A 17,865-nucleotide genomic window follows, 5' to 3' on the forward strand; every position below is an offset into this window, starting at 1 on the left:
CACAAACACATTTGTTTAATTTTCTGAATATACATTCATCTCGCGGTTGCCAGCACCTCTGGCACCGCAGTGCACAGTTTGTGAAAAGCTTAATTTGTTTTTTCACTAGTTATAACAGACTATTTGTTTTTCAGTTGATAATACGCTACATGGTGTAGATTCTTAAATAAATTTACGTTTTGATCAATTTGAAGGGGGTGAGTTGGGGCCCACAGCTCATTTTGTCCCCAAGGTCTCCATAGCAGGTTAATCCGGCCCTGTTTATACTCAAGTATAGTTTAGAATGCAGGACTTCTACTTATAATGGATTATTTTTTTAATTTCTACTTTTACCCAAGCAAAAGTTGAGAAAACTTCTGCTACTACTGTGCATGAGTAATGATGATAATCCTGTAAAGCCTATAAGGGCCTTTCTGCAAAAAGAGCAGTAGTGGGGGAAGTATTCAGATCCTTTACTTGGGTAAAAGTATAGCAATACCACACTGTGAAAATACATAGAAAAATAGATATTCATGAGAAAAAGTCGTAATATTTATATATTTTATAATTACTACTTTATAATATTACGATAAAGTCAAAGGTTTATGAGAAAAAAGTTGGAATATTATAAAGTAGTAATTTTACGTTTTCTTTTTTTCTCGTAAAGTTATGACTTTATTCTCGTAATATTCTGACTTATTTCTCGTAAAGTTCTGACTTTATTTTCATAATATTACAACTTTTTTTCTTGTAAAGTTATGACTTTATTCTGGAAATCTCCGATTTTTTTTTTGCCTAAAATGTCTCTTTTGATAGTAAAGGTAGCTGACCCCTGAGCTATAGGCTAACGTTCTAGAGTGTAGCTAGGCTAACGTTCTAGAGTGTAGCTAGGCTAACGTTCTAGAGTGTAGCTAGGCTAACGTTCTCGAGTGTAGCTAGGCTGACGTTTTATAGTGTAGCTAGGATAACGTTCTAGAGTGTAGCTAGGCTGACGTTCTATAGTGTAGCTAGGCTAACGTTCTCGAGTGTAGCTAGGCTGACGTTCTATAGTGTAGCTAGACTAACGTTCTGGAGTGTAACTAGGATAACGTTCTAGAGTGTAGCTAGGCTAACGTTCTAGAGTGTAGCTAGGCTGACGTTCTATAGTGTAGCTAGGATAACGTTCTAGAGTGTAGCTAGGCTGACGTTCTATAGTGTAGCTAGGATAACGTTCTATAGTGTAGCTAGGATAACGTTCTGGAGTGTAACTAGGCTAACGTTCTAGAATGTAGCCTACATTCCACCACAGAAGAAGAGTAGGCCTACTTTGAATACAGTAAGTTTGACCTGTTAAATGTAGTAATTAAATGTTTTTGTATTTGATATTTAACTCGAGGGAAGCGTCTGAATATAAGTGTGTCAGAGGTATTTGACCATCCTCCAGCATCTGTCTGATTATTTCCCTTGTGTGGTGCTGCCGGTTGAAATGTGAGGAGCGTCACGGAGTGCCCACCCTCCTCCTCCTCCTCTCGGTCTCTCCCCCAGACTGAAGTCCCACTGAGCGGCTCTCAAACTTCAGTGTCGAGGCTGAAAGCGGAGGACGAGGAGCAGCAGAGAGCCGACAGACAGTCAGAGAGTCAAACAGAGAGAGTCGCAGCTAAACAACAGCTCTTTTGGACCCGCAACAAACAGCGCTTTGATATCTGCTCTTCATCAACGGCTATTTAACGGCTATCAACGGTTATTAACGGTCGGTTTGAGGATTCAGCTCTCTGTTGGTTGATTTTTGATGATTTTTCCTCCATTGTTTGGTCGAAGTTTCCGACTGTCACGTCTTAAATACGGACCTTTATCTCGACTGTGTGGGATTAATCGTTTTAATTAATAATTGAACACTTAGCTACTTCTTTCTGTGGAGTGTGTTTGTCTTCTAACGGAGCAGTAACGGTTAAAGGCAACAGTAGAGGACCTGCCTCCGCCATGGGGGAATAGCGGGGGATCTCTCTGTATGCGTGTTTTTAGACTTTTTTCATGATCATTTTTAGAAGACAGAGCTCAGTTTGTGATTAAAACAATGAGCATGGACGGTGTCCCGCTGAAGGTGGTGATCTTTCTGTGGTGTCTGCTGGTGATCTCTGGCTCCAGCTTCGAGATTGGCTCCTACGACCTGGAGCGAGGCAGACCGGCCAAGTGTGAGCCCATAGTGATCCCCATGTGCGAGGGGATCGGCTACAACCTGACCCGGATGCCCAACTTCATGCACCACGACGACCAGAAGGAGGCTGCCATCAAGCTGAATGAGTTTGCCCCACTGGTGGCGTACGGATGTGACGTGCACCTCCGCTTCTTCCTGTGCTCCCTCTACGCGCCCATGTGCACGGACAAAGTGTCCACGTCCATCCCCGCCTGCAGACCCATGTGCGAGCAGGCCCGGGAGCGGTGCGCCCCCATCATGAAGAAGTTCAGCTACACCTGGCCCGACTCGCTCGACTGCTCCAAGCTGCCCACCAGGAACGACCCCAACGCCCTGTGCATGGAGGCGCCCGAGAACGAGACAAGAACGGAGGGCAAGAAGGGCGAAGGCATGCTCCCGGTGCCCCCGCGCCCCAGGCAGCCGGGCACCAGCGGCGCCCGCTCCCCGGGCAGCGTGGGGTCCTGCGAGAACCCGGATAAGTTCCAGTTCGTGGAGAAGAGCCAGTCGTGCGCCCCGCGCTGCTCCGCTGCCGTGGACGTCTTCTGGTCCCGGCAGGACAAGGACTTCGCCTTCATTTGGATGACGGTGTGGTCCATCCTCTGCTTCGTCTCCACCGCGTTCACCGTCCTCACCTTCCTCCTGGAGCCCCACCGCTTCCAGTACCCAGAGCGCCCCATCATCTTCCTCTCCATGTGCTACAACGTCTACTCCGTGGCCTTCATCATCCGCTCTGTGGCCGGGGCTGAGAACATCGCCTGCGACCGGGAGCACGGAGAGCTCTACATCATCCAGGAAGGGCTGGAGTCGACAGGTTGCACCATCGTCTTCCTCATCCTCTACTACTTCGGCATGGCCTCCTCCATCTGGTGGGTCATCCTCACCCTCACCTGGTTCCTGGCGGCGGGGAAGAAGTGGGGCCACGAGGCCATCGAAGCCCACAGCAACTACTTCCACATGGCTGCGTGGGGCATCCCCGCTCTGAAGACCATCATCATCCTCACCATGAGGAAGGTGGCCGGGGATGAGCTGACTGGGCTGTGCTACGTGGGGAGCATGGACGCCGGGGCGCTCACCGGCTTCGTCCTCATCCCCCTGTCCTGCTACTTGATCATCGGCACCTCCTTCATCCTCACGGGCTTCGTGGCCCTCTTCCACATCCGCAAGGTGATGAAGACGGAGGGCACCAACACGGAGAAGCTGGAGAAGCTCATGGTGAAGATCGGCATCTACTCCATTCTCTACACGGTGCCGGCCACCTGTGTCATCGTCTGCTACTTCTACGAGAGGCTCAACATGGACTACTGGAAGCTGAGGGGCCTGCAGATGAAGTGCGGCTCGTTCAACGGGCTCAGCGGCGACTGCTCGCTGCAGACGTCGGTGCCCACGGTGGCCGTGTTCATGCTGAAGATCTTCATGTCGCTGGTGGTCGGCATCACCAGCGGCGTGTGGGTGTGGAGCTCCAAGACCCTGCAGACCTGGCAGGGCCTGTGCAGCCGCAAGCTGACAGACAGGACTAGAAGCAGGAAGCCGTGCAGCGGCGTTAGCTGCGGCAGCACGCACTGCCACTACAAATCTCCTGCTGTGGTTCTGCACATGGCCAAGACTGACCTGCACTCAGACAACCCTACACACGTCTGAGAGGGACACACACACACACACACACACACACACACACACACACACACACACACATATGCCCTGAATAAGGAGCTGCTAAAGACGTTGTAAGAAGATGAGTGGTTGAATTGAACTGTGCTGCTCTGCTGCTGCCACACAGGTACAGGCGTCACTATGAGAAACTATCTATAAAACAGTATTCAATGCATAAAGGGAAATGTTCAGTATTGTTACCCATATTTTGTTCTGTGCAGTAGACATGCCCAGTGTTTCAAAGCAAAAATAATAATGAAAAAAAAGACTGTTACGTTAATGGAGGTATCTTGGGAAATATCCTCCTCCTTGAAAGTGGCATGTATAAATCTGTATAAATGTTTTATTTATTGTAAATATATTTAATTTAATCAGATTTGTTGTTTAGATGCGTTTATTAAAAGGTAAAGGGAAATGAAGTGCCTTTTATAAGAACTCTGGCCTTTTTGGAGGACAATAAATTTGTGGATGTTTCCTCGCTGCCTGGTGTTATTGTTTATCTCACAGTAGCTTATAATGAATATTTAACCATTTTAACAGTTTCAGATAGGGATGCACCGATCTGACTTTTTCAGTCCCGATACCGATACCTGGGCTTTGGTTATCGGCCGATACCGAGTGCCGATCCGATACCAGTGTTTAATTAATAAGCTGTATGCCTCGCTGTGTGGAAGTGACTGAGATCATTCCTTTATGTGTGAGGCTTGACTTAAATATTGCTTTCCTAGCTTTTTTAAAACAAAAAGTAACAAAAAAATACATAGATTTTATGTATACATATATATATATATACATGTTAAATTTACTAATTGTTATTATTAAAATAATAAATCGTACACCAAAAACTTAAAGAATTAACAGGAATTACAATTCAAACCTTTTTAATACAGCAACAAATTGGTCAGAGCGTAAACAGGAATTAAACTTTGGGTATATACAGTACAGTGTATAAACATAGAATTTAATTTAATAGATCGGCCCCGTTGTCACCGATATCCAGCTGTTTAAGTCAGTTTCAGCTAGATATCCGATCCCGTATCGGTGCATCCCTAGTTTCAGATTTAATCGTCACAAATGATTGCTCAATGCTCACTGATTTTCCTGCCATTCTTCTCCGGGGATTCACACGTTTTTATTTTTTTTGTCCCCGCCACCAAATGTGTTGTCTTCCAAAGTGCAAGCTACACAATCCCAGAGGCGTCCCCAACAATAATCCTCAAAGAGAATCACTGATGAATAGAGTGGCAAGTATTAATGTTTGCATCATCGTCTTAAAAAATGCAGGAGCGGAGGGATATATTTAATTAATGGCGGTTTTAATCCCTTCCACGAAATCATTGTTGTTGCCCTCTCGCTGCTCCATTTGATCCCCGTGCAAACACTCAGCACTTTGATGTGAGAGGACGACGCTGGAGTGGATTTCAGCCTTATTGCGTGGTTTCACTGACAGATTCAAGTTCAGCAGAGGCACTCACAATTATGCTCATTGAGTAGATGGATTATTCACTTAATATTTAAGTTTATATGTGTTTGTGGCTGTTGGATGCTGTATTTCTGGTATAAATGAAGGGAATTCCACTATAGACGGGTTTCTTGTATACAAACATTACTGGGTGTGTGTGCATTCAGGGGGAAAAAACACTTTGGCAGCCGTTGTAATCAACGTAGATTTCGCATTGTTTGTACATTTTTGTGAGTCCGACCAACAGATACCATTATCATATGACGTATTAGTATGAGATTTGTTTATTATTATGACTTGTTATGAAATGGGTAACGTTAGATCAGACATAAGTGTGATTTGACTTGAGGGATCTGTGTCTGTTTGGTTGACACTCGGTCGGCATTCAAGTTACGTGAGTCACTCTTGATGGCTGCCACCAGACGCTTTTCCTTAGCGATTCCTAAACAGGTATCACATTAATATAAAACTCTGATTTTGGTCTTGTTATTAGTAAAACCAGTCACACAGCAGCTTTTTGTATGTTGGGCAGGTGAACATCAACATTAGACCCCTGACGGCTCTCTATTAAATAGCATGTTGCTGGTTGCTAGCTAACGTTATTACATGGCTTTGTTGAATACTCGATTCTGATTGGTCAATCACAGCGTTCTACAGTGTGTTATTTCTTTATAACAGTATGTTGCTATGTATAACAGACTGTTGCTATGGGCGCAGTTCTAATGTCGGACTCTGGCGGACTGTTTTTGTGTCAAATTATTGATTTATTAAGTAAGTAGCCGTGTAATAAGCGGGATAATGTACAGCTAGTGGGTCATTGTTGTGAAATAAACCCCTTCCCCTTCAGGGCGATGCAAGACCCCGAAGCGGTGGCATAGCCCTGTCGAGCATTGTTTATTTCATAACAATGACCAGCTCGCTGTACATTATCCCTTACTTAGCGGTTAGCCCTCAGTCGGAAACGTCACGCCAAAAGTCAATACAGTATTGCTGATATGTCCGATTCAAATTTAAACGAACGTTAGCTGGCGTTAGCTTCCACGGCCGCTTGTGTTGTGACCGCGGGGGAGAAGGGGCGGCTGCCCCGATAGACTACCAGACGTCTTCCCTTCAATATATAAAGTTACGGCATACAGGAGTGAGCTTTCCCCCCACTCTAGTCGCGTAACGTTACAGCAATTTAGAGCCGTAACAAAGTCTTGCCTTACTCTTAAGTTTTAATGCATAGTCGCTAAATATTATGGCTGTCCCAAATACCAATTTTTGGGCTTCGATGAGAAATATTCGAAGGTATTTGAAGCTTCAGGACAGCGCCGCACTACTGTACACACATGCACCTCTACACATAACAAACAGCGATATCCGTCTGAGAATAACTAATAATATTTAATGTTGAATTTCAATCGTGTTGTGGAATTATTCCTTATTTCATGGGCTATTTTGGGATTTAAACATTATTATCACACATAAAAAAATTAAAAAACATTTGAATATTGATTTGGAGGTCGATTACCATGGCAACGGTTGAAGCTTCGAAGCATTTGGGTCAGCCCTACTAAATATAAATATTTCCTTATAGTGTGGGTCGATCACCATGTCGTTGATCAGTTCATATTTATCGATCTGTGGAGCATGACAGCTCACCACGACCACCCGCTGCTTTGCTAGCGCTGTGTGACGAGAATGTTTTTGTCTATCAGGCCTAGATCCATAATCTCCTTCTGTTTTTAGCAAAGACATGTGATCCCCTCGAAATATTAAAATCGTTTCTGCGGTTGGTGCAGTAACAAGTCCTTGTCATCTCTGCTTTGCAGCTCAGCTCTGCTGAACGTGCCGTGCTTTCTGCCCCCTAGCTGCGTGCGCATCTCTGTGATGACGTTGCACAGAAACCCGTCTATATAAAACATCCAAATCACCATGTTTAAATGAATTTGATATACTGCGAGGCTTTTTGTTTGGCTAACGAAACAATGCAGCTACCATCAGGTATAAATAATCACTAACTAATTCAGAGAATAAGTGTGCATAACATTATTTTCATTATCCTTATTCTGGGTCTTGCAACTAACATTTCAGTAATAAAGTCCATTTTTTATGATGCACAAGAGCCACCGTGTTCTCACATGGTCCATAAAAAAAAGTGAGAATAAATAGCTTTTACATTACGGGACTTTAACAATTTAAGTGCCAACGTAAATTACAGCCACACACAGCAAGTCATTTCACAGCAAATACACACACACAGTGGAAATTACACTGTTTGACAGCAGTGGGATTGATTATTATGTCTGTGTGTGTGTGTGTGTAATTGTGTGCTGTGTCAAGAGCAGCAGCAGCAGCAGCACATGGGAGTGATAGCATGGAAAAAATGTGATGACCAGGAGCTTGTTTTCATTACATTACTGGAACCTCGGCGGTGTGAAGCAGGCGTGTGCTCGCTGACATCTCCAGAGGTTAAAAGTTGTTTTTTGCATTCCAGCTGAGGTTTAATAAGATTCATGTACTACAGCACATGTTCATTTACTACGTCTAAATCAAAGCTGCGTTATGCCTCTGTAGTAACCCTCACGAAAAAGAAGTATACTTCAAGTTTATTTTATGAAGTTAACTTAAGTAAAGTTCAAGTATATATTTCCCAAGTATACTTTAAGTAGTAAGTATACTAATATCAATGTGCTGTACTGTACTTCAGTACGTTTTGGCACTAAATTGGCTGCATTTTTTGTTTATAAAAGTACACTTCTAAGTGTACGTTAAATGTAAGAATAGTATTAGTATACTTCTTTTAAACTTAAAATAAGAGAGTATACTTTCAAGTACTATAAGTTCACTTAAGAAAACTTACAAGTATGTAGTAAAAAATATTAAACTACTAGTTTACTGAGAGTATACTTTAAAGTGTACTTTCATAAAATAAAAAAGTGGGCTACAAGTATAAAACAATATACCTATAAGTTCACTTGTAGTATAGTTCACATTATAGTTGCAGTACAAAATACAACTCAGATGTAAACTAGTTGTGTACTCAAAGTTTACTATTACATTTAAAGTATACTTAAAAGTATACTTTTATAAACTAAAAAGTGGGCCATTTTGTCCCAAGAAGTATTTAAGTTGTACACTTACAAGTATACTACTAGTACATTGATATTAGTATAATTATTTCATAAAGTATACTTGGGAATATACTTAAAGTATACTTAAGTTTACTTCATAAAATAAATTTGAAGTATACTTCTTTTTTGTAAGGGGTAAACTTAATTAAAGTTCAAGTATATTTCCCAAGTATACTTTATGTAGTAAGTATACTAATATCAATGTACTAGTAGTATACTTGTAAGTGGCTGAATTTTTTGTTTATAAAGGTATACTTCTAAGTGTGCTTTAAGTGTAAGAATAGTAAACTTTGAGTATACAACTAGTTTACATATAAGTTGCATTTTGTATTACAACTAGTGAACTATACTACAAGTTAACTTCTAGGTCTGCTGTTAGTTTACTAGTTATATACTTGTAGCCCACTTTTTAGTTTATGAAAGTACATTTTTAAGTATACTTTCTGTAAACTACTAGTTTGATAGTTTTTACTGCAAGTATACTTTTGTTATTTGACTTGATGTTTTGTGATGAGATTGAAATAATAAATAATAATTTTCTCGCATGCCTCCACAGTGAACGGAGAATACAAACATTTTGATTAAAGTAAATTCATATACGTTTACAAACTCTCACACACTTAAATAGACTACTCCATCAAAAAGTAAGCACAACAGTGTAAGCGAAATATACTTTCTGTATGCTTGTCAGTATGAGCCAAGTATACTTAGACTTAGCACGTTTACAAGAAGTATACTAATAGCACACATGAATAAACTTCTTTTTGGTAAGAGCAGTTAACCACGTTTCCCACTCGGTGCAACGCCTGAGTTAACTTAAATTACTTATTCCTTCCTACTCCAGAACAAGATGTGGGTTAACTACCAACATCCTCCCCTTTTGTGTGTTTTCATTACTCAGCCATTGTAGACGCTGTCCATGGCTTGGCAACGCTTACCCTGGACTCTGACTCCGTGTGGATCACATTTAACTATTTAAAAAAAAAAGAAGCTGTGTTTTGCTTGGAGCGCGCTCGCAGCCAGAGACTCGGCTGGTGGTGTTTCAGCCACATGTTCCAGTTCATGGGCGCCTGAACGGGGGCGCGTGCTTCCTCCCCAGTTTGCACTCCAGTGACATGACCCAGAGAGGCCAAACACTTGCTGTGTGAGACACAAACCAGCTTGTCCCACCTGCGCTGAGCACCGCTGATTAGATAGGAGGGAGGTAGCTGCAGAGGGTTAAGGACACGGGGGTAGCGCAGAGGGCAATGCTTTGTTTAAACCTCTTTTCCTGTTCTCAGCATTTCTTTCATTTTATTGCCCTTTCTGTACTTTTATTTTTTATTTTTCCACATGAATATGACTTTAAAAATCACAAAGGTCAACAGACTTGTTACAGCAACAGGATCTTTGCTCTGTTGCTTTTTCCACAAATATGAATTGTATCACTACATTTCCAGGTCACTGACAAGCTATTTTTAGTTTCGCAGAGGAAAAGGAATCACAGAGGAGTGCTTCAGATATAGAGGCAAGAAAGAAAGAAAGGTTCATTCCAAAAACAGAGTTTGTTTGAGCTGTGGTTGCTTTGGCGCCAGAGATGTGGCTGCCGGGAACACCTTCACACACATACACACACACACACACCTGAGGTCTGCAGTGTCGGGGCAGCGGCAGCCAATCAACACCAAGCTTGTTGCGAAGAAGACCCCACCCCAGCTTCCAGTAATGTCCAATTTCAGGAGCAAGTAAGCTCGGTCTCGCCTGAAAGATTTAGTTTGGCTGAGTCTCCGCGCTGTTTTTCTTTTCTGGCTCAGGAGGTTAAATAGTGTCAGTCGTGCTGAGCAGCCAAAAGTGAGACTACTCCCAGAAAAGGCAACACTTTTCCTTCTGCTTTTCTCAGGAATATTTCATTGTGTTGAGCCTTATTTATTTGTTCTAAAGCAACACAGAACAGGCCTATTTATGCAGGATTTGTACATTTGTTTTTTTATAAAGAGGCGTAAAAACACCTTTCCCGCTTTAGCTGCTGACGCCGTGTTTTTGTCTGCCGAGGAGAAATCCCTCCATCTGGTCATGGGTCTGATTAAAGGCGATCATTATGGCATCAATGCGCCTCCCTCATAGACTTAAACCCCTGCCCACCCCTGAGGGGGGAAAAAGAGAAAATAAAGCATCCTTCATTACACTGCCCTCCCTCCTTCTGCAGTCCCTCGCCCCCCTTGAGCACTATCCCTTTCCTGTGCTGTTTTGATGTGTAAATGAGCGTATTGAAAACCTGCAGGCCCCCAAAGAGATGCTTTCCATGAAAATGCGGCAGTCAGAGAGCACCAGAGTTCACACAGCTCGCCACTCCTCGCAATCGGACACCCAGTACGCCGCCGCCGCTGTCTCGCCTGTTAGAGTAGGACGCAAACATAAAATCACACACACAATTGCACAGACGCATGCACGCTGACTCATCTCATCATGCAGACATAAACATTTACACTGTGACCTCTGAGAGGAATCCGCTCCAGAGGGTTAAAAAACGCACAGAATTTGGCTTTTTTTCTGTTAAAATGAGGATACAGTGTCAAGTGTCTGAAGAGATGCAGCAGCTGAGATTTTTCCGCAGCATCTATCACGTCAGTGAAATGAAAGGCTGAGAGATTAAAAGACTGCTGCTTCACACTACAGAGGATTGTCTGTGTTGTTCAGTGTCTCGGAGTTTCAGAAGCACTGCAGAGGACGAAATACTCCAAGGTTTTTATCCTATTCAAAATAACATGTTATCTAATCAACAGCAACACAACTATCAGGAGTTTATATACAGTTAGATTAATCACAAGTCCCTTTCATAGTCACTCTCCATTTGGTCTTGGATCCTTCTTTCAGGATTTAAGGAAAAATCTCAAAACACGACTGGTAAATAAGCATAAATCAAGAATATGAGCCTTGATCTGACACAGGTGAAATAATTTCACCCCAATAGCATTTTTTTTTTGTCATTTACTTTAAAAACCTGAGATATTAAGACTCAATAATAGACATACTGATCATGGAGATTTTCTGCATTGTGGGTTTAGTCCAGTAGTTGTAACTGCACTTTATCTGACCCGTAACTTTTCAGTCTCAATTTCCAGACTTCATCCTTTCATGTCAATATAAAGAGAGACAGTGAAGACGTACCACTGAAAGGAATGTGCTTCTGAATTTTAATCAGCATGAACTTTTAATTAAACATCCACCAAAAAAGGACCCAAAACATGATTTTGAACTTGAATTAACTCAAATCAAGTACATTTTATTCATATAGGCCAAAAGCTGGTGTTATTATAAAGAAGGCAGATTACATGAAAAGTTTGTGAGAAGACACAGAGTTGCTTCCACACAAAAAGTAAAAAAATAAATAAATAAAGCGAGCGCTACTGTGCAAAATGGATACATTGTTGATCAAGAGCAGAAAGTTCAAGGACATGCCAACCAAAAGAACAAGTGAATATTTTTACATAATATGTATCTGCCTTTTAAACTATGTCTGGACACCTCACGCTGGCTGCAACCCGGTCTCACGGGAAGGCGTATAAATAGCACGACATTACACGGACATTAAGCGTGTCTTGAGGATGCATTTGATCTTTTTCACCTGTCATTTGTACGCCACGCAAAATCCACAGTTAGGTTTAGGCACCAAAACAACTGACTTAAGTTTAGGAAAAAAATCATGGTTGGGCTTAAAATAAGTACGTAAACTAAGTACAATATGTACGGAAACAACGAAACATGAACACGTTACAAACATCACTAAAAAACGTGACAGATGTCACTAATGTAAGTTACAGAACAAAACTCCGGTCTCCTGGTTGAAAGTCCTGTGTTTGTTGGACCCATCAACCTCCCCTCCCGCCCGCCATAAACAGTTTATCTCCCTTTTTATTCTACGTCACTAGCTCTGAGCGTAGCATATTTACGCTGATGCGTTTACATTGCAGTCAGTGCAGACTACATGGCTTACAAATGACACGCCAAACGCAAGAAAGGCGTTCTTATTGCACGCTAAATACCTTGCATATTATTGTGTCATTCACGCACATTTTCGTGCAAACGGGCTGCATGCGATCAACGTTCTTCGTTGTTTATGTGGAAAAGATGCATTTATAATCTTTGATGCCATCTAGATCTAGTTCCTACAGCGATTGAACACATTTATTGTAAGTTACTTTGGACAAAAGAAATCAAATAAATGTAATGTGCTGTCAAAGAAAGGTCAAAAAGGGTGTAAATGAAAGCTGTGTGGTAACAAAGAAGAGTCAAGGCCGGGCAGATTATATGAAGAACACAGTGCAGGAGGAGGAAGAGGAGAAAGTTTCAAGAAAAAAAGTTTTCAGCTTTTTGCTGTATCTCTTTTTTTTTCAGAGTGTTTTTTCATGTCCTTTGATCAATAGGCAGAAGACAGAGAAGTAAAGCTTTCTCATCCCCCTGTACTCATTCCTGTGCTGCGTCTGCCTGTGGCTGAAGGAGAGATGAATCAGTGAACAGAGGGAGGTTCCGCCGCTCGCTCTCGCTCTCTGAAGCCAACAGCGTTGCTGTGATCACTGTTAATCTCCTTTGCCACTCCGCTGCCATCTCCTCAAATACATTCATCTCATTTCCAATAGCGTGCACGGCCTCTTCTTCCTTTCTAATTAGGCACCGTCAAGATTTCAGAAGTCACCCTTTGGTGCTCTGCGGCAGGCGAGATTGCTCTTTGAGCTAGGGGGTCAGCGATGGCAAGTATTTGTTTGAGGGTTAAATCACAGCAGGCCTTTCATCATGTTGTTATGTTGCACGATCAGAGGCTTGGGATTATGTAGGTCAGACGTTGGAGAGTGAGAGCGCCCCTTTTGTAGCTGCCATTTTTATTCAGTTGCTAGGCAGCACCCGCTCTAATCTCTTGTACCAAAGAGTCTCTCCCCGGAGAAAAAGAGAGGGAGCAGGAGTTACAAAGGACGTAAAAAAAAATGTGAAAACAGCATCAACAAAGAACACAAACCCATGCAAGGACTGCTTTTAGAAACAGTCTAAAGGGAGGGAGTGGAGAAGGACAGGATGTGGGAGTCTAAGCTCGGCCCTGAAACCGGCTCTGGCCCTCCTGAACATCTTTAAACCCCCGTGGTTTTGTTTGTGCCATTGACTGAATAACTAAAGGACGATCAACCAATCACAGAACTCCTACTGCAGCAGGGTGGATTCAACATCCAAAATCTGCACCGGTCTGCGAATGCTGGGAAACGTTATTTTAGTGTTAGAGTACGTTAACATCTTTCACTCTTGAGTTGAGCTTTTTGGGTCAGTGAAAGCAGGACAGTTGATGTCAGGTTTTCGTCTGTCAACTGGTACCAAAATGGATCAGAACCAGTCAGATCCGGGGTGTCGGGTCGTCTGGCAAGTGTGTCTGCTGTCACACAGCCGCTGCACCCCCATCCTAAATGTGCTCATGTCACGCTCCGCCATCAAAGGCTCACCCCTCGGCTCTGTGTTCTCAGAGAGGAACACACCCCTCCACCCCCCCGACACACACACACACACACACCCATCCCCTCCCTCCTACCCACCGCGGCCCCGGGCTCGGTAAGGATCTGCTATTCTCCGTTGCATTTCACACTCTTTGATTTGGAGTTTTGAAGTTTGTTCTTGTCTGCCTCTTTTTTTTTGACTTGGTTTGTGTTTCATATTGACTGTCTTGATTCATGAAGTATCCAGATGGCGTGCGCTCTGCAAACTTGGCTCTGTAGCTTCTGACGCTGTCGTGTCTGAACGCTAAATATGAAGCTACAGCCGGTTAGCTAGCATTGCTATATATAGAGCGCATGCATAGTGGTTCATACGTCTTTTAAAAGGGATTTGGCAGCATCTAGCAGTGTGGTTGCAGATTGCAACCAACTGAGTACCCCTCTGCTCACTCCTCCCTTTCCAAGACTGCGATAACGTGAGTCGCCGAGTGCAAAACCTCTGTTTTGCACTCAGCGGCTCACGTTACCGCAGTTTCACCAGCGTGTCAGAGAACTACAGTGGCCTTCAGGTAATGTAAAAATGCGAAAGGCTCGACATGGTGGAGCAACATGGCAGACTCAGTGAAGAGGACCCACTCCCTATATAGATATGAAGGGCTCATTCTAAGCTAACGAAAACACAACAATTATTAGTTTCAGATGATTATACACTAATGAAAACATAGTTATGAATATTATATTCCATTTCTGCTGATAGATCCCCTAAAGTGTAACACACTGGACCTTTAACAAAATACTTCACAAAATTGGCTAAATATGCCGTCGAACTTTTCACTTCACACAGCTGTATTACATGAATCAGTCAGTTGTTAATTTGCTATTCCAAGTAAATTAGCATTGTTTTCTTGCAAAAATGTGCGATAACTCTTGCGAGACTCGTTGCCCGATGACCTATCCGAACCTTAACCTTCTCACGAGAGTTTTCAAAATTGCTTACCTTCTAGATACGACCAGTGAATATGGTCCGTCTTTAATCTTCCGCAAAGGAGTTCAGATCTTTCAACGTATTCAAGGTAAATTACGGACCGTAAAAAAAAAAGGAAGGAGGAGTTTCACAAACACATCGGAGATCAAAGAGGTTCCCATAGGAATGAACTATGGACTTCCAGTTGTCCGGTCGACTCGCATACGTACACAGAGCTATGTGGAAACGAGGGCTGTATTTGAAACCGCCTACTACATACTGTATACAGTATATAGTATATACTGCATACTGCGTTCGTCAGTAGTATGTATGAAACTGTTAAATTGATTTATTGTGCAGTACACTTTAAACAAGCTCTTAAAGCACTGGGCAAAACAAACAAACTCATATTGCATTATTATCAAAATATTTCAATTTATTGAGCTTTGATTTTTTTTTTTTTTATTGTTTATGACGAATGTTTGTTTACTTTATAATATACCGCATTTCAGCTCCCCCACCCCATAAATAATTATTTTATTCTATCACTGGTGTGAGAGTGTTTTTATTATTTTTCTGCCTTTTAATATAAGTGACATGTGCTTGGTGTGTTTTGGTTTTGTTTGCTTGTTTCCCTCCCGCTCCTCTTGTCCTCTCCTCTTGTCCTCTCCTCTTGTCCTCTCCTCTTGTCCTCTCCTCTTGTCCTCTCTCTTCTTCTCTCTACTCACCTGGATATAATCTGCAATCAACGCTCCTGATAGTCTCTCCTGCAATCAGCACACCTGTCCACCAATCAAGCTCCTCTTCAAATCTTAAACACTTTTCACTGCCATAAAAAAAACTGTGTGTGTCTGCTGCACACAGAGGGAGGCACGCATGACTTATATTCATGAAAAAAAGAAAGAAATGTAATAATAAGAAAGACTCATTTAATCCGATGAATCACTTTATTCAAATTGAGGATTTTTTTTGAGGTTTTTTTTTGAGGGTGATGACGTCATAAAATATGATGACAGACATTCAAAGCTTCATTTGAAAAACGTCAGCTTTGAATGTTAAAAAATTACATTCAGTATAGCCCTAAACTATTGCTTTAAAATTATATTCTTAAATGTGAATATTTTCTGGTCTCTTTACTCCTCCCTATGACAGTAAACTGAATATCTTTGAGTTGTGGACAAAACAAGACATCTGAGGACGTCATCTTTGGCTTTGGGAAACACTGATTGACATTTTTCACCATTTTCTGACATTTTATAGACCAAACAACTAATCGATAAATCGAGAAAATAATCGACAGATTAATCGACAATGAAAATAATCATTAGTTGCAGAACTACTAATAATAGAAGGGAATACATTTAAAATAATTTCCTGCCACGTCAGACCAGATCCTTTTTCTCAAAAGCATGCTAAGTTAAGCTAACTGGCTGCTGGCTGTAGCCGTATATATACCGGTCAGACATGAGAGTGGTAGGCTATCAATCGACTCATCTAACTCCAAGCAAGAAAGCCATGGATGTATAAAGAGAACTGGATACAGCGACCTAATGATTTAAATAAGGGCTATTCAAGTGTTCATACTGAGATGTTAATTCACCTAAAAAAAAATTATCCTCTGAATTACAGTCATCTCTTTCCCAATGTAAGTCTACGGGAAAAAGTCTTTTTGTGCCCAATGGCATCACGTGATGGACACGGAAGTTGTAGCAAAGAACGTATATTGCCAAGAAGTGAAAGTCAATTGTTTGTTCCATTGCAATGTGAGCTACACTTCCGCCACTTTGGACTGAAAGCGACTACCGGTCACTGTACTGTTTGGCCACTACGAACATTTGCTTCAAAGCCTGGCGCTCTCTTTGGGGGCTTGAAGAAATCCAATAAGCATATTTCCCAAAACGGTGAACTATTCCTTTAAAGTGAGTGGGACCCATGAAGCAGTCTCAAACAGAGGAGGGATTTAACTCAACCAGACTGTCTAAAGGGTATAAAAGTCCTTTGTGAACCAGCTCAAAGGTTCGCATGGAGGGATGTAATTGGCTAATTAAGGAGAAGCTGTGTGTGTGTTTGTGTCCTCACCGTATCACTGGTGGAAACTATGCTCTGCTTTCTGCTCCTGGTTTCTCCAAATGAAACATGTTAATTAACTTTTTACACAGTTTATATCTGTTGAGGTTGTCCAGGGTTGTTTGTGTTTTGTGAATAAAATGAGACAGAAAATCCAACGGGACATTTCGGGGGAAGGTTCAAACACATTTTGGCCCACAAATTTCCTATCATCAATTAAGCCCTTTTTCCGGCCAGGGCTGTTGACTCAGGCTGATCACTGTACATTAGCCAGTCTGTGTAGTAAAGGGAACCAGCTGGGGCCACACTTGCTCTAACACTGGACCTTTTGTCAAGGTCTCAGCCCCCCTACAAGTAAAATAAAAACCTTGTTGCATGAGAGATACTCTTTGTGTGGAAGCAGACATTGTTCCTATTGTGGCGTGTCAAAGCTGACATGCCAGGTCCAACACGGTGCTGAATAAACTGTGGTTTGTGTACATACTGTAACTGTAGGCTGTGGAAAAGGAGCGAGGCAGCGGTCTGTGATGATCTTGGCGGCCGGCGAGGATTTGGCATGCAGAGCGAGAGCTGGAGCAGCAGTACCACATGCGGCCCTTTCCCTCAGGATAATAAGTGCTTGTGGAGCAGAGCGGGAGAAAACCTGCAAGGATCAGCCTTCCTGTTCACACCCCATCATGCATGAGCTGGCAGGATCCTTGTGTTGTTATGGTCATGAGACATTTCCTGTGTGTGTTTTGGGGTTGCATCTGGGCTTGTTTACAGCCCAGGGTAGAGCCTCATTAAGTGGAACATGGTACTAGGCGGATGTGGAGGGGCTCAAGTGCCTATTAGTGGGGCCGGCCTGTAGCCCCAAACCAGAACCCAACTGGGCCAGGTGCTTCGTGCTACAGCCTGGTTTCCACAACACACACACACGAACAGGGATAAAAAAGGGCTTACTCATTAGAAAAGGGTGCATCGTTAATTTTTTCTCTCAAACACCACATGTTTTATCATCCATG

General features: G+C 42.5%; 1 protein-coding gene across 1 annotated transcript; it reads left to right on the forward strand.

Moving 5' to 3' along the window:
* The first annotated feature begins 1,298 nt into the window (after positions 1-1,298).
* On the forward strand, positions 1,299-4,282 carry fzd9b (frizzled class receptor 9b). Its single transcript, XM_074641783.1, has one exon. The coding sequence runs from the start codon at positions 2,033-2,035 to the stop codon at positions 3,788-3,790; it is 1,758 nt and encodes a 585-aa protein (XP_074497884.1). The 5' UTR covers positions 1,299-2,032; the 3' UTR covers positions 3,791-4,282.
* Positions 4,283-17,865: the final 13,583 nt, after the last annotated feature.

The sequence above is a fragment of the Sebastes fasciatus genome, chromosome 7 (genome assembly GCF_043250625.1).
Source record: "Sebastes fasciatus isolate fSebFas1 chromosome 7, fSebFas1.pri, whole genome shotgun sequence".
Taxonomy (NCBI): domain Eukaryota; kingdom Metazoa; phylum Chordata; class Actinopteri; order Perciformes; family Sebastidae; genus Sebastes; species Sebastes fasciatus.

Coding starts and splice junctions, on each gene's coding strand:
- fzd9b (XM_074641783.1), top strand. CDS start 2,033: ATGAGCATGGACGGTGTCCCGCTGAAGGTGGTGATCTTTCTGTGGTGT.